The sequence below is a fragment of the Talpa europaea genome, assembly GCF_964194135.1.
Source record: "Talpa europaea genome assembly, chromosome: 13".
NCBI lineage: Eukaryota > Metazoa > Chordata > Mammalia > Eulipotyphla > Talpidae > Talpa > Talpa europaea.
Window position 1 is genome coordinate 94,618,316 of NC_140080.1, and position 25,652 is coordinate 94,643,967.

The 25,652-nt window shown below is 41.4% G+C and overlaps 1 protein-coding gene across 1 annotated transcript in view; it reads right to left on the reverse strand.

Moving 5' to 3' along the window:
- Positions 1-721: 721 nt before the first annotated feature.
- TMX3 (thioredoxin related transmembrane protein 3) overlaps positions 722-25,652 on the reverse strand; it is a gene marked incomplete at both ends in the record, with an annotated part of 41,580 nt that continues 16,649 nt past the window's right edge. The window contains 10 exons of the mRNA XM_084252547.1: positions 722-976; positions 2,387-2,455; positions 3,697-3,826; positions 12,495-12,551; positions 13,660-13,713; positions 13,888-13,945; positions 16,219-16,317; positions 19,920-19,986; positions 23,770-23,847; positions 24,783-24,882. Coding sequence (XP_084108673.1) covers positions 722-976; positions 2,387-2,455; positions 3,697-3,826; positions 12,495-12,551; positions 13,660-13,713; positions 13,888-13,945; positions 16,219-16,317; positions 19,920-19,986; positions 23,770-23,847; positions 24,783-24,882 — 967 coding nt within the window. The remainder of the gene's footprint in view (positions 977-2,386; positions 2,456-3,696; positions 3,827-12,494; positions 12,552-13,659; positions 13,714-13,887; positions 13,946-16,218; positions 16,318-19,919; positions 19,987-23,769; positions 23,848-24,782; positions 24,883-25,652) is intronic.

The window sequence follows — 25,652 nt, forward strand, 5'->3', positions numbered from 1 at the left end:
GCTGAGACGCCTGGGGAGAGGCCCGGGGCCAGCTCACCGCTCCGGGGAAACCCTTGGACGTTGCAAAGATCAGACGTGAGACTATCCTCCCTCACTGTACAGGGCCATAGGAAAATTGGTAACAATGCAACTGAGTATAAAATTAAAAATTAATGTATCTTCTCCTTTAAAAACGACTAACAAAATAAAATTGCTATGCTATATAAAACCAAATTATCTTTATTCTTGTCATCTTAATCTGACCTGTGGAAAATTTACTCATTTTCCTTAAAGTGCCTAAATTTTAAAGACTTAATTTGTCCATATAAATGTTATCCAAAATATGTGATGAGAATGGATGGTAGGAGGTGGAGGTTGCACTTTTCTACATCAAACCGTATCTGCCTGCTGCCTGACTGACCAACTTAAATATTCTGCCCAAAGATCTCCATTATGTCACAGAATATTCAGGTAGAGAAACATGCAAACAGAACTGATCTAATGACATCTACAGGGTAAGCTGACGCAGTGCTCTGAGTTTGTTCTCTTGTTTTACACAAGCACCTCCCCTCTCGCTCCACACAACTCCCCACTCACGGCAGGACTACTTTAATCCATGCACTTGATATTAGCAAAATACAAATAACATGTCCTCTTCTGTAAAGATCATGATTAAATGTCTAAATTCAATAAATAGGCTCTGATAATGGGAAATTCAAGCAAACACTGGCACCGGCCCTGCTCAGTCCTGCTTCTTCTCCAGCGCGTCCTTGGGTTCCTGCGCCGCGGGCACCGGCGCGTCTCCTGGCCCCTGCGGGTCCCTGCTCTCTGCTGCCGGCACGTGGTTTTCAACCTCACTCTTGGACACTTCGTACCGTTCTTCTATGTACCCCCCGTCCGTGTCGGCCGTGTAGATCCCGTAGCACATGATGCTGATGACGCCCAGTGGCAGGCCGAAGAGGAAGCAGCCCATGAGTGGCGAGCTCTTGAATATGGACTGCGGAGAGACAAGCACAGCGCGGTCACCCTCAGGTGCGTGCTGGAAAGAGACCTGCGTGTGAAGCCTCAGAGGCTCCTTCCTCTCGACACCATCCAACTTGGTGTTAGCTCTTGAAAAATCAATGTCAGGATTTCCGTAGTAATTACCAAGTCAATGGCACTGTAAGAAACAGAACTGGGCGCGTGTGGATAGCCAGCTACCGGCAGTGGAAAAGGGCACCACATAGACACTTCTAAAGCCATGACAGCAGCCACCAGCTACCTGGCGCGTTACCAGAGCCCAGGGGCCGCGGCAGGGAGCTGCCCACCGAGAAGCAGCCGTCTGCCATGAAGAAGGTACAGAGTTTCTAGTTAACATTCCTCACACTTTTTACGCACCTGGTGAGTAGCAGAGCCACATTCCCTTACCAGAGTCCCTCAGTTCACACACTGTCTCCTCAGCTCCCAGAGGAGCACGAGTACCTGCAGCGCGCAGGCTTCTCAGCTATCCTGCCTCGGCGCTGTGACATGTTAACTGCCGAGAAGGATTCAGATCTCAGAGGAGAGCATGGTCGCCCTGGATTGAGATAATGGAAGGAAGCTTCACAGAGTAGAGGTGTTGTGAAGTGGAAAAATGAAGGATGAGCAGAAAGAGGCAGGCTGAGGTGTAGCACGAGTCTCCGGCTAGAAGCACCCAGAACTCGCATTCAGAGCCGAGCAGGAAGCGAGAAATGGACAGAGCATTTCACTGGGCATCCTGGGAAGGGGGGAGAGGAAACAAAGTCGGCACGCAGACAGGGGAGACAGGGCAGGCCGAGTGAGGACACCGTGCGGGTCAAGGAGCGGCCGCGCACAGGGGAAGGGCCTTGTAGGCTGGAGGCAAGAGGAAGAGAAAGGTCAGCGACAAACTGAAGCACGCGTGCAAGAGCCACAGGTTAACACATGTATTCCTCCCCGAGAGAAGACGCCAGCTCTTCTTTAACGACTGCTTCTGGCCATAAAGGAGGAAAGAGGCCGGGGAAGCTCAGGACGGACGAGCAGAACCAAGCTCAGGCTCCCACACATCCCAGCATGCCCCCTGCAGGCTGAGCTGAGCCCATGCTGGCTGGCGAGAAGGGTCTCTAGAGCTCTGAGCAAGGAGTTCCGGGCAGGAGGAGGAGACACTGCGGAGTCGTACTATCAAGTAACAGGTTTTGAATCCCAGTTAACTCTCCAATCGCACAGAAATGAATTTAAAGAGACCTAATTTCCACCTGATAAATGTATTTTCTTACTGAACATACAGTCTAGTTCTTATTTTGCAAATTGAAAAGATTTGTTTTTGCCAAATTCTTTGAGATTCCAGATTTTACATTAGTTAGACACAAAGAGTCTTTCTACTTACACATTCTCAGTTATTAATGATACTGAACAAACTGTCTTAACTTACCACAATAGTAGATTTGGCATCAAATACTATTCTTTTCAATCTCTGCAAAATGCTATCACCTCCTTGGGCCTTGAATTTAACAGGAAAAAAAACAATTAGATTGTGCTTTAAAAGTCTACACCTTCATTTCTCTCTGTTCTATACTCTCAGAACCACAGACCACGGTGTCTACGCTGCCTGCATAAGCCCCCCAGAGCCCTGGCGGGACCCGGGCTGCTCTGGGGCCCGTCCTCCACCCCCCTGCGCACACGCTCGGGTCTGCTCTCAAGCACTGGTCCTCCCCGCTGGCCACCATGCAGTGCGGCTGAGGCAGCCCACCCGAGCCCAGGCCCAATTTCAGAGCCTGACTGCAGAGGTCAAGGGGCCACCGCCGTAGGACCCCCGCGGCTGTCAGCGCGTTGAGCTCAGAAAGAAGGAAGTGCAGAAAGGAGACAAAGTCCTTTCATCAAAGGTGAAAATCAATCAAGTTCCGCATCAGCCAGTCCTGAAGTCTGGCCCCTGTCCTGTCTTTCCGAGCTCTATACGCCCGCCCCAACTCTCTGAATCAGCTTGAGATGCGTTTCACCCACTCACAAATCCCTACAAAGTGGTTAAGAGTGTTTCCAAGGAGAAACTTGCTAATTTGCTTGACAAGTTTCAAATAAAGTTTGTGTCAAGCCGAAACAAGTCCCACAAAATACTTAAAACTTCAGGAAAGCAATGACGTCTCATTCTCTGTGCTGTTATTTCTCATCTGTTGAGTCACAGATGCTGGCTGCTCACGAGCTGGTGGTTTCAGGATCCTTTAAAAAGGGCTGCAGCCCCCAGTCTGAAAACCACTGCAAGTGAGTCTAGAGAAAGACAGACAGTGAAGACTGCCTAGTCATTCTTCCTGAGAAATCTTTTACAGGATTACATTTGGTTCCACTGGGGCTCTGATTCTCAACACGTTTCCTTCTCTCTTTAGAACATGGCCCTATTTGCAGGTTTTCTTATAAAACCCAGAGGAATGTCCTCTGCGCATTGTACTCCTGAACCTGAGGGGCGCCGGGACCCAGAGGGGGCACTGCTGGGGACCGCACACCCCTACCTCGCACTCTCCGGGCCCCTGGCTCCAAGGGCCAGGGGCACCTCCAACCACGGTAAAACCCAAGAGTCCTCCAAGGAATCCTTAGCAGGACAATTCCAGCCATTAGCAGCCTCTGGTGCTGAAGAACCGCCTGTGTCTAGAATGTGACCGCCTCTCATCGGGAGAAGCCGGGGACGGAGGCCCGCCCTCACCTGCCCTCACCGGGGACGGCCACCCTTCCTGTCCGAGCAGAGCCACTTACCTCTACTGTGCCATCCAAAACGCTGTTAATGAACTGGACCATATCTTCGGCGTTCCTGAGCTGTCTGTCCAGCAAGAAGTACTGCTGGTTGGACGTGTTTAGGACGACGACTGTTGGAATCGTCAACTCACTGAAAAGTGAAAAGGACAGAAGAGATACATGAAACACGCAGATACACAAATATTCTGATATCTATTCTGATCTCAGTAATTATAATTACAAAAGGAGATAGCGATCTTAATAGCCTTTGCTCCCCTTTTGCTACATGGAGAATTTCATAATTTATATCAATTCCCAAATTAGCTAAATTAAGATGATTAAAATACCTAATAAAACTTATCAATGAATAATCATGATTACACTTGAGGATAAAGATCATGATGCATGAAGCACCAATTTCCAGGCAGTACTCCTTGCCACCAGTTCATTCTGCACGCCCTCACTATGAATCCTGTACGACCCACCTCAGTACCTCAGTTAAAAGACACCCAAGTAATTCAGGGAAGAGCCTGGCCTCTGGCCTGACACTGTGTTCAAATCTGGGGCTTTTCCATAATTTAGTTTTAAGGTCTAATGCTTTTCACTCACAGATGAATAAAAAGTGGAGGGGAATAAGGAGCTTCAAAGGAAACTAACTTGTCATAAAAATTAAATGAGGAAAATCAAGTTAAATATTCAGGATGGTACTTGTACATAATACATGCTTAATAACCACAACTGCAAATTCTCTCACCTCCCACTCACCACTGTCTATTCCACCCCAGTACCAAGACTTGCTTCACTAATCAACTGGACGTCTACAGTACGTGTCATTCCATTGTCCTTTTTTTTCCTTTCAAGGAGAGGTTTTTGCAGAATGAGGGAAGGCGGCTTAATCCCATGTCACACATGCCTCACTTTTACGCCTCACTTTCACGGCGAGTCATGCCTGTATGAAAACATGCACAGGCAGGACACCCGAAGTGTCAGCAATTCACGCTGCTCTCAGGAGCACGTCCGCATCCAGGAGAGGTTTTACTGCTCTGACTCCCCCTCTGTGGACCACGCCCTCCTCCCAGGCAAGCAACACGCTCCTCAGTAGGGATGCCGGGCTCCACGTGTTCAGGCTTAGCTGACGACGCAGACTTGAACACCTCTCCAGGGTCGAGGACAGGAAAGCCACATGCAGCAGACCTGACCTTAACTGGCGGTGCCCAGCTGAGCGCAGTCAGGCCCCGGGCGGGTGGTGGAGGAGAGAGCCTTCCTGACTGACGGACTGGGCACCGGGGCGCTTTATTATCCAGTATCACTATTAGGCAATGTCTACGGACTGCGTAGTAAGAAAAAGTCTTTGTTTTAAAAAAATCAAATATTTGGGAATAAATCTAACAAAAGAGGTAAAGGACCTATACAAAGAAAACTATAAAACACTGTGAAAAGAAATAGAAGAAGACACAAAGAAATGGAGAGACATCCCCTGCTCATGGATTGGAAGAATAAACATTATTAAAATGGCCATCCTTCCAAAAGCAATATACAGATTCAATGCTATTCCAATCAAAATTTCAATGTCATTCTTCAAAGAAATAGAACAATTATTGATGAAATTCATATGGAATCACAAAAAACCCCGAATAGCCAAAGCTCTCCTGAAAAAAAAAGAAGGGAATGGAGGCATTACACTCCCAGACTTCAAACTATACTACAAAGCCATAATCATCAAAACTGCATGGTATTGGAACAAGAACAGACATACAGACCAATGGAATCGAATAGAAAATCCAGAAATAAACCCACAGATCTATGGTCAACTAATCTTTGACAAAGGAGCAAAGACTATGCATTGGACCAGAGAAAGTTTGTTCAATAAATGGTGCTGGGAAAACTGGGTCGCTACATGCAAAAGAATGAAGCTTGACCACTACCTCACACCATACACAAAAATCAACTCAAAATGGATTAAAGAACTAGACATAAGACCTGAAACCATAAAATATATAGAAGGAAATATAGGCGAAACACTACGTGATTTGCACATCAAAGACATCTTTACAGACACATCACCCAAAGCAGTGATAGTGAAGGCAAAGATAAACAGCTGGGACTACATCAAATTAAAGAGCTTCTGCACAGCAAAAGAGACAATAACAAAAACAAAGAGAAACCCCACCAACTGGAAGAACATTTTTGCACCCAACACTAATGATAAAGTACTGATCACAAAAATCTGCAAAGAGCTGATGAGACTCAACAACAACAAAGAAAAGAATCCAGTCAAAAAATGGGCAGAAGAGCTAAAAAGAAACTTCTCTGAAGAGGAAATGCAAATGGCCAACAGGCATATGAAAAAATGTTCAACATCACTTGCCATCAGGGAAATGCAAATCAAAACTACCATGAGATACCATCTTACACCAGTGAGAATGGCACATATTAAAAAAACTAGCAACAACAAATGCTGGCGAGGGTGTGGAGAAAAAGGAACTCTTCTGCACTGTTGGTGGGAGTGCAAACTGGTCCAACCACTGTGGAAAGCTGTGTGGAGATTTCTGGACCTACTAAACATAGAGCTTCCATATGATCCAGCAATTCCACTCCTAGGTATTTACCCAAAGGACACAGAAACATCAATTCCAAAGAACACCTGCACCCCTATGTTTATAGCAGCACTGTTTACAATAGCTAAGCTTTGGAAACAACCCAAATGCCCAAAAATAGATGACTGGATCAAGAAGATGTGGTCCATATACACCATGGAATATTACTCAGCATTCAAAAAAGATAAACACATGCAATTTGCAGCAACATGGATGGCACTGGAAGGGATCATGCTCAGCGAAATAAGCCAAAAAGAAAAAGAAAAATACCGGATGGTCTCACTCATAGCAGGAATCTAGAAAACTTAAATAAGGGACCAGGAAAATGAATAACTATAAGAAAGTGAAAATCAAAATCAACAAAAAACTATGAACCAGAGACACTTTTAGGGGGGCGGGGGCGGGAGGGGAGGGATTGGGGTCAGAATGGGGGGGCTGCAATTGTATGGGGAATATAACAATAAAATTTATTATAAAAAAATAATAATAATAAAAAAAAGTTTTTGTTTTACTTTTTTCACAAAAACAGATGATGCAACTTTTTGATCTAGAGCAATTTAGTTATTAGTTATAATGCACGATTAACAAAAATATTTATTTCTCCTTTCACGGGATGGATTAGAACCTGGGGTTTCCACAGCAGTGCATCTTAGGAAAAAGTAAAATACATGACTGAACTAGAAAACAACTATTTGTTTTAAAATAATTCAATTTGAATAATGAAAGAAAATAACATATTACCATATTATAGCCTCCCTAAATATATATTCACAAAATCCACTATAAAATTTCATAATCTAGGGCCTCCCCAGTGGTGCCCCAGTTGACGGCTGGGTTGCGAAGCTGCCCGCAGCCTCTGCAGCACCGGTTCGATCCCCGGCCACCAGGTGAGGGTCCCACATGGCACGCAGACCTCTCCTGCCACCCGCTGCTCCCCTCAGCAGTGTACTTCGTCCTTCTGCCTGTTCTGCTCCCTGCTCTGGTGAATTCTCTCACCCTCCCGCTCTTCTGACTGTACCCAGTGCTTGTATAAATAAATCTTTAAAAAAAAAAATCATAATCTAAAGGTCTGATAATATTTGAGAAAAAACAAACATAGTCGATGTTGCAGTGCAATGATCGTGTAAGAACATCACATATTTCCCGTAAGTTAGAAACATTTGGGCATCGATACCTATTAAATTCCTCTAATTTATCCGTCAATATTACTGTTACGCTACATCAGAATACTTGGAATAATGGAGATCTGGATTGAAGACTGGATCACTTCAACTTCTAATCCTTTTCAATTGCCGAATGGACCTTGATTCTTATCGGGTCATTTTGGGCATATTTTTTAACTTTCTTGAGTTTCTTTAAGACATTTTAATTTCCTCATCTATACAATAATAGTTACACCTCAGTTATAATTAAAATTAGAAAGTATGCAGTGACCTCTTAGTCCACTGTCTGACAATGGGCTAAGTCCACAACAAGGACTTGGATTAACATCATGTCACCACGGGGGTACACCTCCTCTCTCAAGGACGCAAACTGTACCTACTAACAGAAAGAGGCCGGTGCTAGGCTCCTCTCTCATCTCCTTCCTCCCATGCTTCCTAATAGTTACTACACACCTCTGGCCTGCACCCCAGCTCTAGTATGCATAAATAAAATAAATCTTTAAAAAAAGGTCCATCCTTCAGGAGAAAAAATAGCCAAAGATAAAATATACTTAATATACATAACCGCTTTCTGTTGCTGCTATAATCAGCAGCAGTCAGCGACTCAGCAGTCACTGTCTCTGAGTTCTGGGTCAGAAGGCTAGCAGGCTCTGCTGGCTCCATCTGGGGAGGTGGAAATTTGGTAGAATTTTAAGTGCATGTGACTAGAATGAAGGCCCCTGTTTCCTGTTGGCTAATGGCTGCGAGTTACCCGTTTCGAGAGGTCACCACACTCCCTGGGCTCGTGGCCCCTTCATGCTGAAAGCCAACAACAAGGAGTCCATCCCGTGCTCCAGCTCTCTCTGCTGCATCCACCAGGGAGTTTACTTTTGTGTGACAGGGGATTAGACTGGGCTCCCCACAGATAATGCGGGATAATCTCCTATTTTAAGGTCCATGAACTTAATTACTTAATCTATAAAGTGTCTTTGCTCTGAATTACTGACAAATTCTGAGAACTGGGGTATGGGCATTCTTGCGGAGCCATTCTGTCCACTGTATGAAAACCGGGGAGCCATTCTGTCCACTGCATGAAAACCAAGACTCTACGACTTCCTGTCAAACTTGTCAGACAATCAGTGCCTACGGCATGGACGCATCAGAATTCTCAAATTCCCTAGTTCTTCAGTGTTTATCCCCCTATAAATACAGCTCCTTATTGGCTAATAAATATATTATCTTCCAAATATTAGTAGTCTGAAATCATGAGTTCTGAAAAATGCAGATTTTAAGCTGCCCCATGGCAGGCAACTGAAATATTCTAAAAATATTACTGCTGGCTAGAGGTCTTAGAGAAATAACTCAGCAATTTTTGTCTAATGGAACAAAACTGAATCATTTCATATCTGGATTTACAATATTAGTCAAACCACACGTAGGTTGTTTTAACTGACGATAAGGAACATTAACGGTGTATCCACAGATAGCAAATAAAGCTGGGAAATGACCAATTCAATATTTCATGTCGAGACACTGATTATTTAGAAAAAATGATTTAGATTCGCTAACATTTTTCCAATAAGTACCAGGCTTCTGGACCAGACAAGATGGTAGGGACTAAGGTGTCCTTGCTTCTCCCCACTAAATCTCATGTGGAAAATACAGCAAGAAACAATCAAAATGGGGATCACAGGGTGAAGAAAGGGATCTTAGGGTGGAAAGGAAACAATGGCCAGGCATCTTGCAATCCTCCACCCACCAGGGTTATCTCCCAGACCACAAGGGTGGCAAAGACACCTCAGCTAGCTACAGTCTTCCTCTGAACTGGAGAGGGTCCTGCTGGGAAAAAACAGCACAGGCAAGGGGACTGGAGTGGGGGCCCTGCTGACACCCAGTAGCCAGGAGAAGCGCTCTTGGTCCTTACAGGCTGGGCATCCCCCAACCCCCAACACTGGCGATGCAGCTCTAAAGAGCCAGCGGCTATGCAGGCAGCACTGGCAGGAACAAGCAAGAGATGAAGACAGCAGATCACGCCATTCAGCAAAGACTAAAAAATTTAAATTGCCACTAGAACCACAGCCCACGAAAGTAGTCCAGGGCCTGCTTTTCAAACCAAAATATAGTGCTATCTGCAGGACATCTGTATAATCTACAAGATGATGCAAAGAACTGAACAGCAAAATATACCAGATTTGGATAAAGATATAAACCTACTGATTAAAGAAGATGAATTTCAAATAGGATAAACACAAAAAAGTCATAAATTTCAAAACACTGTGCTGTCCATGTCATGTAGTGCACCTATACATGTCATAAATTTCAAAACATTGAAAAAAAATTACAGCAACCAGAGAGCAACGCCACATTTCTCTGCAAGACAGTGACTGTCTCATCTGAAACCAAGAAGTAGGAAGGAAAAGAACTGTCAACCACAAATTCTGTAGCCCGTGAATGAGAAAAGGACAGGCATTCTCAGCCAAGAAAAGCTAAGAGGAGAAGTTGCGAGCAGAACAACCCTGAGAGAATAGCTAGAAAGTTCAAACACAAAGAAAATACAAAAAAAAAATTCTTGAAAGACCAGGAAGAAAAGTAAAAAGAGCAAAAATGAGTGTAAATACAACAGACTTTTTCTTCTATAATTTTAAAAATCGTATTTATTAGTTGAAACAAAATATGATCTGCACGTGATGTGGTCTTCCTCAACGTATGTAGTGAAATTCTCAAGATGTTATTTATGAAATAAGGAGGTAAAGGGACACACAAGTCAGTGCCATAGACTATGATAAGTTATGTGTGTAAATTTTTATACCTAATAGCAACCACTGAGGAAATAACGCAATGTACTGACAAACCCTATAAATAAGTCAAGATAAAATCATAAAAAAATTTCAAGTAATCCATAGGAAGGCAAGGAAAGAGAATAAGGAAAAAGCAGAGGAAACAAACAAAAACATAAGGCTTGAGCTCTGATCATCAGCAGTCATTATCTGTCTTAATCATAATAGCCTAAATATATCAACCAACAGGATCTAATTGTCTTACATAGGCCACTCTACCCAACAATAGCAAAATACTATTTTTCAAACACACCTGGAAGAATCACCAAGAAAGATCATCTCCTGGATCATAAACAGTAAGAAAAAAAAATCCTTCAAACTTAAGAGTCACAATTAAACTGTGTTCTCTGATGATAATTATAGATCAACATTTCTACTATACAGTAACTCATGTTGGAGGTAACAATCCAGAAGGATGTTCTTCCATCTCTAATTCTGAATCAAGGAGTTGTCTATTCGACATAAACTGCTTTGACGTCTTGCAAACATTGCTTCACTGTATCATTAGATTGACACACCTTGGAGGGACATGAGGGTCTGTACAGAGTCCCCACTATTCATGCTGTAAAAATTCTATTAACAATGCATTTCTATTATAGAGGATATCCCCCTTTATGTCACCACACAGCACAGCACACTCTCTTAGGTTTCTACAAAGTCAATCATACTCCTCCTATTAAGCAAATCTATTTTATAGGCAATAGGAAATATACAAATAACAATTTTATACTTTGTTTCCAGTATTAAAAATTCAGGGTCAAGTTTTTCTACTACATATAGTCTTTATTTTCCTTTGTCTTAATTTTTTCATTATATATATTATATCTGGCACTTTACCTCTTTGGTGAACCCTACTAAATTCTTTTTGGAATAAAAGGGGTAATATAAGTGGATACAAATGAGTAATGGCAATGTAGTATTTTCAAACATTATGGAGGGTAGTCTGATTAGCAAGTGAGGTTGTTCCCCCTTTAACACACTATAACAATGAATGAAGCCTTTTCCACACAGATGCCCTGGGCTGAACTCCAGAGAGCCAGCACACTGCACAATGGTGCTCGCCGTACTTGAGGCCTCGGTGTGCTGGCCAAGACCAACTGCTTCTGGTGAGTGTTCCCTGCCATCACGTCAGGGGTTACTTTAAACCTCTACTGTTCTTCAAAACCAATTTTCCTACCACCTATTGTGTTTGCTATTATGCTCTGTCTGAAATGCTGTCTCTGCACTCTTTCTCCAGCTGCCTTCATCACAGCCTCCTGTGGCCAGCGTTTTCACAGTAGGGTCAGGGGGACTGTCCGTGGCCCAGGCTCTCTCGGAACTTCTCCAGGCTGTCTTACTGTTTGCTATCTCACCGGAGGACCACAGCATTTAAAGACAGGACTCCAGTTCACTCATTCTCTTTGAATCAACAGTAACAAACACAACGTATGATATAACACTTGCTATTTTTCTGTTGAATAAAGTTCTTGCTTCAAATTTATTAATTCGGGCCTCCCCTGGTGGCGCAAGTGGTTGAGCGTCGCGCTGTGAAGCTGTCCGCAGCCTCTGCAGCGCCAGTTCGAACCTGGCCTGTTGGCGAGGGTCCCACATGGTGCTGCGGACCTCTCCTGTCTCGCCCGCTGCTCCCCTCAGCAGGTGTTTCGTCAGTCTGCCTGTTCTGTTGCCTACTCTGTCTCTGGTGAATCCTCTCACCCTCCTGCACATCTGGCCTGTACCCCGGTTCTTGTATAAATAAATAAATGAATCTTTTAAAAAAATTTATTAATTCAGTATAGGTACGATAAATATTTTATTTTCAGAAATAAATCAGATCTTTAGATCATAAACACATTGATGAAATTACTTCAAAATTATTTATTTTCCTAGTTATTTTAATTTGTTAAAATAAATGCTCTAGAATTTTGAATGCTAAAAATTTTCTATTTAATTTACATCAACTTATTAAAACAGAACTTTATATACTAAACAAAAATTACAAAATTTGCAAGTTTCTGAAAGTCTTCACAAAATACCATAAATTACTACTGAAACAGGAATTAATCTTTTTATTACAAAAATATTAAAACTCAGTGTTTCAAATGTAGACTTAAAAGCCAAAGTGAAATATTTAATGGGAAAATTGCTGCATCAGAATATACCAAAGGTATGTTGCTTTTAACTACTGGTTGCGTCTCTCAGAAAAAGAAATCTAAACCCTGGTAGAACTAGTAACAAATCATTCAATCGTTTAGCACTTTACTTACTCCATCAGCAAGGTATTGATATAGTCATTTCCATCCATATGGCCAAACTGAAGATCCCTTAGCCAACAAAAACAACCAGAAACACAAAACCAAAATAACAGAGATCAATATTAAATAGAACAAATGTAAATAACAGCATAAACAAAGAACTGAACTTTAGGCTTAGTAAGCATATAAACACTATAAAAATGTAACATCTAGGGCCTCCCAGGTGGCGCAGGGTTAAAGACTGTGCTATCAAGTTATCGCCAGCCACTGCTGCACGAGTTCGATCCCAGGCTGGGCAGGGATCTAGCCCACATGGGGCAGCAGACCTCTCCTGTCTCACCCACTGCTCCCCTCAGCAGTATATTTCAGATCTGCCTGTTCTGCTCCCCACTCTCTGGTGAATCCTCACCCATGCCACCCCCACACTTATGGTCTATACCCCATTTCTTCTATGCATAAATAAACCTTAAAAAAATCTAAATCACCTATAATAAATTTAGATGAGATATGAATCCCCCTGTTTCTGAGATACAAACACATAAGCAGTAATAAATTCTAAGACATTTCTACTTTGTTTATATATGTTTAAAATGTAGGGCAATATAAGTGTTTCTAACTGAAGTACATTTAAGAAAAATTAACCTTTTACTCTGAAAAAAAAAAAACAAAAACAAAAAACAGATCAGAAGATGTTATTTACTATGTAACAGGAGAAATATACTGATGCATCATTAGAAGCATCAAAAATATGTGAATAAATAAAACAAATTTCTAATTATGGTAGCAACAAACAGAATGATTTAAGACACAGCAGAAATGTCACTTTTTATATTCCATTATTTGTTCAGTTCTGACAAAATCGTCATCTGTCTCTACTTGACTATGGCTGTTCATTTAATCTCAAATGCCCATGTGCCTTATTAGCACAAATGTATTCCATATTCTATCAAGAAGCACATTCTCATCATATATAAACCTGTTCTTTTTTTCTTCTTTTTACTTATAGGAAATACATCAACACGCTTCAAGTCCTGACAACTCATATTGGAATGCAACATTATATGGTTCACATCAGCACCTTAATTCCCCTCTGCAGGTGTGGAGTTCCACCTCTTTTGCTTTCCTAAATGATAACATATTATTGAAAATAGGGATCTTCTGGAATGTAAGCACCTACCTGTGGAACTGGTCTCTGTAATTGCTAGCAACTTCCTTAATAATTGACTTTAATCTGTAGAAGAACAGACAGATGTATGTTTCATCTCTTCACTTGAAAAACATGATTCAATTACAGTATCTGTTGCCTGCCTAATACTGCAGGAAAAGATGGATACTATATTAACTGAAGTCATGTAAAGTCTGAAAAGGATGACACTTGAAGCTTATTTTAAGATACTCACTATACCTGGTATGTTCAGCTGATGTATTTTTCTCATCAATAACTGCAATAGCCACAAGCTTTCCTGAAATTAAGACAGACATCTAGTTCAATAACACTCCCACACAAACTTTTCAATTATTACTTCAATTGTGAACAGCAAATTGGTAAATAATGTTTCTAGATTTAACTGAAATTATCTTATACTAAGAAGAGTGTTACTCAAATAGTTGATATCAAATGATAAGTTTCTTTCCTCCACCTGTCTCCAAAATATAAATAGCAAATATTTAACAATATGCTCAAATTGTACTGTTTTCATACAAGCTAAGTATTCTGCCAAAAGCTAAAACCGTAAGGAAAAATGTCAATAAAATAAATTCACTAGTAATTACTGTAGATCTAAGAGAATAATATATAGTGTTAAAAAAACTTTTTACATTGTTGTTCTTTATTCTCTTTGGTACCACAAGTCACTACCCACCAGTTATAATACACATAACAATGTTCTCGTCCACTTAACCCTAAGCATAAACCCTATTCAGCTCCATGTCCTCAGGAAGGCAGCAGACCTCACAACCAGGGCCCTGGCGCCGGGGTCACAGCAGCAACCTGCCACCCAGCAGCGCCCACACTTTCTGGGGTGGAGAGGGGGGCACACCTGCCAGCTATGTGACTCAGCTTATTCTAGGAAACTACTATCTATTTCAAAGTTGTTGGGAGTGCAACGAGATTACAGACACAAAAATTATCAGGACACTTTCCGACTCACAAGGGTATATAAACACAGGGTTAAAGCAGCCAACTGCCTTTACATATCACCCCCACACCTTGGTGCTTCTCCCCTAACTCTACACTGCTCAAACACAGCTTTCAACTTACTTTTAACTGCTTTTAAAAACCTCGCCTGAAAACACCAGCTCACGATGATTTCTCCTCTTGGATATTCTTTCATTTACTGTGCTATATTTGGCTTCTTTAATTTTTGAGAACTTCCTGAGCTTTTGAAATCCCTACATGCAGAGCATCTACCCACAGCCCAAAGCGGACAGTTTCCGGTGTAATTCACTTCTCCCTTACTGAGCCCCCAACAATGTCTGAGGTGGCCAGATCCCAAGGCCAGGGAAGAGCATGCAGCCCCAGTTTCGCTCAGAAGAAGTTAGCGTGGCTGGGACCAGGGAAATAACCACACAGAATGAAGGAGGATTCAGAGCAAAACGAATGAGGTTTGAGGGTGTCCGTCAGTCAAGATTTCCCCAAGGAAGCAGTGTTTGTTCTGACTTTGATGGATGAATATAAATTAACTATACAAACTCCGGCAAAGAAAACAGATTGCAAAAAGATGCTTTGGTGCAAGGTACACGGACCTTTGAAGAAACCGAAAAGGCAGCAGGCTGGAGAGAGCGGGAGTGAGAGGGGCTGGAGACCCAGCAGCAGGCAGAGCACACAGCCCCACAGTGGCCAGGGTGGGGGGAGGCTGGGAGCGCGAGGGCGAGCGAGGCCGTGGTGGCATCTGTATGGTGAATGCCCAGGTGGGGCGCCGATTGGGCATAGGTCCCTCTGCCCTCAGCCGCCTGTCAGGCATAAGCAGCACCACGAACTTCTGCTCAGGGCAGCCTGGGAAGGAAGCGGCTCATGCAGGGCCGAAGCTGACTGTTTCGACTGTCTCAAGGTCACACCTGTCTCCTGTGGTTAGTGTACTGAAAGCAAAACTATCTTTTTCTACATTTCCGCCTTTTCTCTTCAAGGGGGCCTGAAATAATCAGGAAAAAAACCTACAATCTGTCTACATCTACATCGACTTCCAATTCTGAGCAGGCACACCTCCCTCTGAAGGGTCAGCAGAGACACAAATATCACGCCCAGACCATTAAAAACCAGTTGCAGCATCAGAACAAATATCCGAAAGAAGAACACAAAAAAAAACAGGCATCAGGACGCGGCCAGCTTGGCACAGGTTATATTTGTATTTGCTTTGCTGTCATTTTCAATCACGTCACTTTAAGAAACCAAGCTAATCTGAACCCCCTTCCTCCCCACAAGTAAAAGCAGGACTACAGGTTACTATTAGTGATATTCCAACTACAGAATGAGTCTCCTAAGGATAGCTTCTTGATTATTTTTTCTAATTTCCTTATTTTCCAGTCCTATTAGTAAATAAATTCTCTCTAGCTAATTTTCAACCCATCTACAAAGGTATTCGTTGGCAGTATTAATCTAGTCTCATAAAGCAGAACTGGAAATCAGGTCTAAAGGAAGTAATGAAATTATGAAATAGAGCTTAAAATTCTTTTCCTACAGAATCAGAATGACATATACAACTACAGACTGACAGAAAGTTGAATGTATGTTTGTTACCAGTGTCTCCAAGTTCATACAACAGGAATCCATCCATAGCAAGGTAATTCTGAAATCTCTCCCTGTTGATCCAAGAAGACAGATCACCATCTTCGTACTCTTAAAGACAAAACAAAATCAGTATCATATATAAATCACTTTAAAAAGTCTTAAACATTCTAATCTAGCAGTATGCATAAAATGTCTGACGTAGAACCATAATCTTCAATTCCTAAGTTTCCTTTTTAAGGGATCTTTTCTAAGCTATCAGAATGTCTAGGAGAATTAATGCACAAAGCAATTCTTCCTCACATGGCACAATTAAAAATAGCAAAAGATAAATAATTGAAATGGTCTATGCAGGAAGTAATTTACATAGAGTACATGCCAAGGAAGATCACTTATAGATTTAAAAAATTATAATAATTAATTTGTAAAGTTACAAAAACATTATAGTCTCACTAACTTTGTAAAAAACAAAGTATGAAAAGATTAACTGGCAGAAAGATAAAATGAAGGGGCCCACTCCTACAAAATGGCATCCTAGATTGACGGTTATCCACAGATGATGCCCCGATGGGTAGATTTTTATTATAATTTCTTTCCTCTTCTCTATTTTATGACATTTCTACCTCGGTTTACAACCCTTTCTCCTGTAGAACCAACACAAACACACACATAAAGTATAGTGCTTCAGCCTTTCCTACGTCAAATGCTTCCCTCTAAAGCAAATAAAAATGTTTATAATACTCAAGGAAACTACTATTTCCTGTAAGAAATCTAACTGAAGTACTCTGAAAAATTACTGCAACTGCAGAAAAAAGAAGCTGATGTTAAAAGTCTACCAACATGCCTACTTGAAGACTGGATTTTACTGATTTTTTGAAAGATTTGCTTTTTTGTCACTTGCATTGCTAAACAAAACATTTTCAAGTTATCAAATGCATAAAGTAAGTAGAATAATGCAAATCTGAAAATATTTATGGATTTGGATTTACAAATTAGAAAAACAAATATAAAACTAGAAGCTAATCACTGAGCCACACGTTCCACATCAGGTAAAAAGAAAACTTTCTGGATTCATCAAATCACTGGAAAAAGAAACTACCCCGTGCCACCACGCCAGTGCTTGTAAACTTCCTAATTACAAGGATCAGAGCGAGCACCCAAGGTAACCCTGCTTTTTTTAATCTAGAGGAGGCCTTCAAGCAGGTTCCAAATGCTTCAAGAGCATATGAGAAACAGTGGCCTTGGCAAGAGCTGTACGTGGAAGGTGACACATTCCTGCTCTGGTTCCTCCACTGGGAGGCCACGCTGCAGACAGAGAGACAGTGCTGCGACAGCTGCGCGGAGAATGCAGACAAGTCTGTGCAAATGTGATCAGGTTTTTCCCACAAAAAAACAAGCAGCTCTCTGAGTTGTGAAGAAACTCACAACAAAACTTGAACAAGAGCTCTGAAGGTTCAATTGTGATTACATCATTGATTATTTTAAAATAAAGTAAAAAAAAATCTTTCTAATCCTGCTTCTTTTACTGTAAAACACCTGGAAGACTGACCTCACAGAACTAATGTGACGACCAGACAAGACAACAGGCACGCTGTAACAAAGAGCAGGTGGATGACGTAGATATCTAAGAGGATTATTTTCCTCTTCCTGTTTTCATATATGCAAGTTCCTCTTATTTCCCCTTTATGTCCAATGTCTAATACAGACATTCAATGTCCAGAGAATGAATGAGCACACAAATGAATCCGCGAATTAAGTATATAGCTATCCCTTTTCTAGCACCATCTGTTATCTCCTTCGTAATCAGGATATTAACCTGCCTCACTACCTACCTCAAAGATAAAATGAAAATTATCAAGTAAGAGGCAGTAACTTGTATAAAACATAACAAGTAAATGGTAATCACACCAGTTAGAAATAAAATTCAGTCCTCACATTCAAAGATAACGACAGAAAATTCTGAAAATGCTTTTCTTCACAAGCTGTCAAAATAAAATTCTCCTTTTACAGAACAGAGTCAAAATGTTCCTTGTATGAGATATTCTTCTATTTATCTGAATTATTTAAGCAATACAAAACTTACTGCTCGAGTAGTTCTAGTTTCTTTTGTTATATAACAACAACCACACTGCAGAATGTTGCTGCAGCAAATACAATGCTTTACAACTGTGCTCTCCAACACGGAAGACAAAAGCCTCACAAGGCAACTGAGCATTTCCAATGTGCTTAGTGAGAATGAGAAAGTGAATTTTTATTTTTATTACATTATCACTTAGGAGGCCACCAAGACTGCCGTGGCCCAGCGGGACTCCCTGCACTGCTTGGGCACCTGAGCACGGCGCAGGGACCATGGAATAGGTGCCTGATCATGCCAAGGAAGTTTTATTACATTTTTACATGTTATACAGCACATGGTCACCTTAAAAAAAAAATCCCCATGTATAAAGCGATACATAATGAAGCAGAGACAAATGTCACCAGGATTTGCTCTAAAAAATTCAAAGGAAAAGGGGAGAAGCAAATGTGGGACAAGCTTGGTGACTGTCTCACCTGGTAGCGGGCGTATATGCATCTTATTTTACCATTCTCCTGACTATGATGTCTGCTATGATAAAAATATTTAAAAAAATAACCCAGTTTCTTGCTTCCGTGAAGGAAAGCTGGTTAACAGGTCAGTGGTTACCTCTGTCAGGGTGAGAGATGGAACTAGGGAGAGACAACACCGGGGACTGCAACACTACTGATGATGTTTTATGTCTTCACCTTTTTTTTTGTTAGAAATGCTAGATACCTTTTTAAAACATTAATTCTGAATATTTTAAAGTAACACATAGAAACTGATAGGGTTCATCTGCTGGAGAGACAACTAACTTGTCAAAAAATAAAAACTAAAGTTGACAGGTAAGAAAAAAACCCTCAATTATTCAACCCAGGGAACCGTAAGCAGTGATGGTATTTACTAAATCTTTTATCAATACCAGGGCCCCCCTGGTGGTGCAAGAGGTTAAGATGCAACCTCTGAGGCTGTCCGCAGCCACTGCAGCACGAGTTCTAGCCCCGGCTAGGGAGCTACCCACATGGCACAGCAGACCTCTCCTAACTTGCCCGCTACTCCGCTCAGCAGTGTATTTTAGTCAATCCGCCAGTTCTGTTCCCCACTCTGTCTTTGATGAATCCTCTCATCCCCTCTACACCACATGACATGTTTGCATAGAAAACAAAGGAAAAAATGTCATGACGTTTCCGAAAACCCAATATACTCAGAAATAAAAAAGAGATGACAAATAATTGCAAGAATAAAGACTGTGTAAAGGGTCTCCCTGGTGGCCTGCACCCCAGTTCTTGTATGCATAAATAAATAAATCTTTAAAGGGCCTCCCCTGGTGGCACAGGCGGTTGAGCACCACGCTGTGAAGCTGTCAGCAGTCTCTACTGCACTATGTGCAGTAGACCTCTCCTGTCATGGCACAGCAGACCTCTCCTGTCATGCCCGCTGTTCCCCTCAGCAGTCTGCCTGTTCTGTTCCCCGCTCTGTCTTTGGTGAATCCTCCCACCCTCCCATGCATCTAGCCTGTACCCTGGTTCTTGTGTAAATGAATAAATCTTTAAAAAAAAAAATCTTAAAGAAAAAATCCTTTTATCATTACCTAAGTGCTATAATGGGCATGACATTTAAATTTATGTTTTACATATTTTAAAACTTTGAAACTTACCATCATAAACAAAGTAGGTTTCGTCTTTGAAAACAAGCACAGCAGGCATTTCTTTCAAGGTGACATACTGTAAAAATCAGAAGTATCCGTATTATCATTAAAAACAATTTCAATTGGGCCTCCCCGGTGGCGCAGCGGTTGAGCGCTGGGTTGCGAGACTGCGCGCGGCCTCTGCGGCGCCGGTTCGATCCCCGGCTGCTCCCCGGCCACCACAGGAGGGTCCCACATGGCGTGCAGACCTCTCCTGCCGCCCGCTGCTCCCCTCAGCAGTGTACTTCGGTCCTTCTGCCTGCTCTGCTCCCCGCTCTGGCTCTGGTGAATTCTCTCACCCTCCCGCGCTTCTGACTGTACCCAGTGCATGTATAAACAAAACAAACAAACAAACCAGCAAACAAATAAATAAAGCATGCCTCTATAAAAAAAAAAAAAATAAAAAATAAAAAAAAAATTAAAAAAAAAAAAAAAAAACAATTTCAATTGATTTCAAAAATATTGAAAGACACCAGAAAACAGAACTGGATAAATGAAAAAAAATTAAAGGGAAAAAAAAAAACAATGCAGGGTCAATCGAAGCTCATGCAAGGACTGGGTCTGGCATCTCTCTCTACCTCTCCAGGCAGTGTTCTGTTTGCTACGGGGAAAGCCATGGAATAGTCTTAGAATTGTTAATAGACCTAAAGATCTCCAGGAAGTCCACTCTGGAAGGGAGGCACTGTGACGTGGCTGAAGAGCAGGGGTCAGGCTGTCGTCGGCATGGGGGGTTCCAGCCTCCCCACCACCCAGGCTGTGCACCAGGTCTCTGGTTTTCTCCTCACTCGGTAAAGCAGGGCAGTGAGCACCCACCGTGAGGAGTCAGGAGTCAGTTAGCTGATATAAGTCACAGCAGGTGTCAACTGTAGCTCCTACATAAATGGGAACTTAAGTGGGAATTAGTAATAAGAGGTTCACCCAGAAGGTGCCCGATGCTCCAACAGTGAATTTCAATACAGATATCGGCATCAGAGCAGGAGATATGATGGGGTGTGCCACACAGAACTGTCACACAAGTGGTAAAAGTGAATGGCAAATAAATCAGCAGAAAACAAAAGTAACACTAAAATAAAAAGAAGACAGACAGCTGTCCTGGAGAGATGAAAAGGGTGGAAGACGGCACATATCAGGCAATACAACATGACCTAAGTGCATTACGCCCACATGATGGCACAGCACCAGGGAGACACCGACTCTGAGGGTGGCCCTGCATCAGCAGGCATCCATCCACCTGCTCTGGGCAGTGCATCAACGATGCTGGCAAATATTTTTTAACATTCAGCACCTCTCTCTCACAAGGATATTTATAGCTGGGCAAAATGGTGACACAACGAATCTGTCCCTTCTTTCCCTGTACTGCTTTAAACTCACTATGTAGTGTCAGTTATTTGTCTACAGCTCCATCTTCTCCAATGAGCTTTAAGTATTGGGAAGTCACAAACTGTCTTAATTCATCTTTATATCCCCTTATTATATCTACCTGGGAATTCAAAAATACTATTTGTAAATCAAAGCAACTTTCCATAAGCAACCATTAAGATTCAAAATATGGGAAAAACATAAAATCATGGGCTTCACCCTTATATGAGAATTGTCAGTGGAAGTAGAAGTTCTAAAATAACTATTATTTCCCTTAGCGGACTTTTACAACTATCAGGGTGTCAGAAAAGTCATGACATGTTTGCATAGAAAACACAGGGAAAAATGTCATGACGTTTCCGACAACCCAATATACTCAGAAATAAAAGAGATGACAAATACTTGCAAGAATAATTAAAGACTGTGTAAAGGGCCTCCCTGGTGGCGCAGGAGGTTAAGCACCGCACTATGGGGCAATCCGCAGCAATCTGTAGCACGAGTTCGATCCCTGGCCGGCAGTGTATTTCAGTCAATCTGCCTATTCTGTTCCCCACTCTGTCTCTGGTGAATCCTCTCACCCCCACATCTCTGGCCTGTACCCCAGTTCTTGTATGCATAAATAAATAAATCTTTAAAAAAAAATAAAGACTGTGTAAAGAAAGCAGTGAAGAAGACCAATAACAACAACAGTACTAAAAGCAAGTAATAATCACACGCAGGCCACGCCTCCAGCAAATCCCGTCTGAACCCACCAATGTTCTAGATTCCGGGGGATTTTCCTTAGACAACTTATTGCTATGTGAGAACTACGATGGTGTCAGATTATGTCAGGTCCCAGAAAATAGCAAGCCCTCTAATGCCCCGCTCATGAGACTTCTCAGAAAGCTGTGAAGATAAGGGTGTTTAAAATGAACATGAACCAAAATGAAAATGCATACATTATGCAAAAATGAAAAATGACGTAAGAATTATATAAAATAAAATAATTCATAAAAAAATAATAAAATGAACATGAGCCGGAGCCCTTCACTCGTGTCTCCCTCCCATGCAAATGCAACCGAGGTCTCACGGCTCTCCGCCCTCCCACCTCCTTCCTCCAGCCACATCAGTTCCTCAAGTGCCTGCTCCTACTTCTGGGAGCCTCTGGCCACAGATCTTTGTGTGGCTCTTTCACATCATGTAAGCCTCAGTTTTAAATATTTTCTTCTCAGACAGACAATTCTAGGTCAATCTACAGCCAGGACCCTACCTCTAAATGTCCCTTCTATCGTACTGCTCCTAATCATATTTGATTCATAGCAGTTATCATAGCCTGTTTATAGATCTGTTTACTGAGGACTGCTCCCTCGATCAGAGGATCCAAGAGAAGACATCAACCAAACCTAAAATTAATCCATATGCCCAGGAGAATGTAAGCTCCATGCTGCTGGTACCCGTGATGCCTCTGCTGGGGACAAATTACCCAGGACTTGGAACACGCACAGGGCTCCAAGACAACAGACTTGGTGAACAAAAAACATACATAATATGCAACATATAATTTATATATTATGTATATAAAAAGCTAATACTTCCAAACTGATTTAAAGGTTTCAGGTACTACTTGTTATGACTGCTATTATTTAAAAGAGGAAAAAAGCTCAAATGTAATCATCGTATTTCCTAAATGCTATCAAGCCAATGCTACAACAGACCGTATAATAGATTAATAACAAGCAGTGTGATATCAGCAGTAAAGAATCAATGTTTATGGGCCTCCCTGGTGGCGCAAGATATTAAGACGCAACCTATGAAGCTACCCGCAGCCACTGCACCACGAGTTCGATCCCCAGCCAAGGAGCTACCCACATGGTGCAGCAGACCTCTCCTGTCTCACCCACTGCTCCCCTCAGCAGTGTATTTCGTCAGTCTGCCTGTTCTGTTCCCCACTCTGTCTCTGGTGAATCCTCTCACCCCTCACACCTCTGGCCTGTACCCGAGTGCTTGTATGCATAAATAAATAAATCTTGGGCCTCCCAGGTGGCGCAGACGGTCGAGTACAGCGCTCTGAAGCTGTCCACAGCCTCTGCAGTGCTGGTTCAATCCCCGCCGGCCTCGGAGCAACCCACATGGCGAGCAGACCTCTCCTGTCTCGCCCGCTGCTCTCCTCAGCAGTGTATTTCGTCAGTCTGCCTGTTCTGTTCCCCACTCTGTCTCTGGTGAATCCTCTCACCCTCCCGCGCATCTGGACTGTACCCCAGTTCTTGTATAAATGAAAATAAATCTTTAAAAGAAAAAAAAAACTTTATGTGAAAAACAATCCAATTTTTAAAAATACTTAAAAAAATAAAAAATAAATTAAAAAAAACAAAATCAATGTTTACTTTTTCTACATGTATCACAGTAAATAAATCTGACAGATAAAAGCAGGTAATACTTTAAAAAATGAAATTACATCGTTAAATTCAATTTTAAATATTACCTCAGGAACCACTTCTTCTGAAGCCGAAAAGAAGTACGTGTACACAATTAATTCTGATGCTGCATCTATGTATTTCTCCTGTGATAATATAAACAGAAAAAAGTTGAATTAAATTTTATTAAAGATGAAAACCCACTCCTCATTAAACATGCAGACAAAGATAGCATCATGAAGTAGCACCTCCCAATTTGCTGCCTTAAATTCTTTATGTGAAAAAAGAATACAAGCATATGAAATAATGATAGATTCTGAGGCATAGGACTATTGTAACTAAGTATTTTTATACTTGTCCAAACAAAAGCTCCTTAAATGTGGCATAAGCTCAATTCATATTTATTAATTTAATTTGGTGATTATAGGAAGAGATATTGTAGTGCATACACGCATATATAAAATAATCTTAAGATGATGATCTTTTTTCCTTTAAAAGCTTACATTTTAGGGGGCCTCCCTGATGGCACAGGAGTTAAAGTCTCAGCACTATCAAGCTATAGCCAGCTACTGCAGCATGAGTTCGATCCCTGGCCAGGGAGCTAACCCACATATGGCATAGCAGACCTCACCTGCTTTGCCCACTGCTCCCCTCAGCAGTGTATTTCACTAGATCTACCAGTTCTGCTACCCACTGTGTCTCTGGTGAATCCTCTCACTCTCAACCCTCCCGCACCTCTGGTCTACACCCTAGTTCTTGTATGCGTAAATAAATCTTTTTTTAAAAAAGGCTTATATTCAAACTATATTTTACAGTCTCAGACACAAAAATGCTAACAAAATAATACAAAATTTAAATAACCAGGCCAATGACAGAAGAAACACTAAGGCAAGCAATAATAGCTACACACTTTTTTCACTCACTTTGGTTTCATGACGGCAAGAACTATAGAGTATACACACGGAAGTATTTTATTGTAATTATTTCCATTAAGAGTTAGTTTTGAGTTTTTGGTGAAATCTGGGCTACAGAGAAAATTAAATATCTGAGCTTGTGGATTAAAAATACAATCATTTGATACCTTCAAAGGTGACTCTCCACCTATATAAACAAAAAATACACGATGTCTCTTCTGCACATGTTCAAACATTTGCTGGCTTGGAAGTGGCCGAATGAGAGCCCTGTTTGGAAACAGAACGAACAACCCAAAACAAACTTGCAGATAAGATCACATAATTTACTACTACCTCTCTGATAGCCTAATATGTCTAAAGTTATAAAGCTCTGAAAGTGCATTAACTATACTTAAGTGGATCACTCAATCCACATAAATCCAACAAAAGCCATAACTCATGATCTCTATTACAGCCATACGATATAGTACCTATAATTTATTTAAACAATCAGCTTAAAAAATAAGTTTCAAATACATCCTTTTAGAGAATACCATCTTAGTCAATATTTTGATAGGTAAAAACAGAACAATAGTGCATTTAAGTGAGTCTTCAGCTAAAAACAAAACACCACACATGAGAATTATTTTTCTCCCTTTCAAAAGATCAGTCACACAAACACACTGAAACACTATCCCAGGAGTTTATAATACTATATTAGGACTATGTCTCTTCCTGTCAACTTAAATGTTAATATAGTTTTAAAATGCCCTATTGAGATTAAAATCTAAAATGGCTTATAAGTATGTTACTTTTTCCAGGAAAAATTAAATGGAGAATGGTAAGTCCTAGCAGTCACAAGAAGCTCAAAAGGAGAAAACAAATCTACTGAGTTTTATTATAAAGCAGATTTCAAAGTGAAACAGACTGTGAAAAGTGACAGCAAATGTTATTATAAATCATATCATTTGAAAAATATAATTAAAAAACTAAAATAAGAGGCAGTCTACTTTTAAATGTGGTCTGTTTTGTCAGAGTTTTAATCCACCCATTTACAA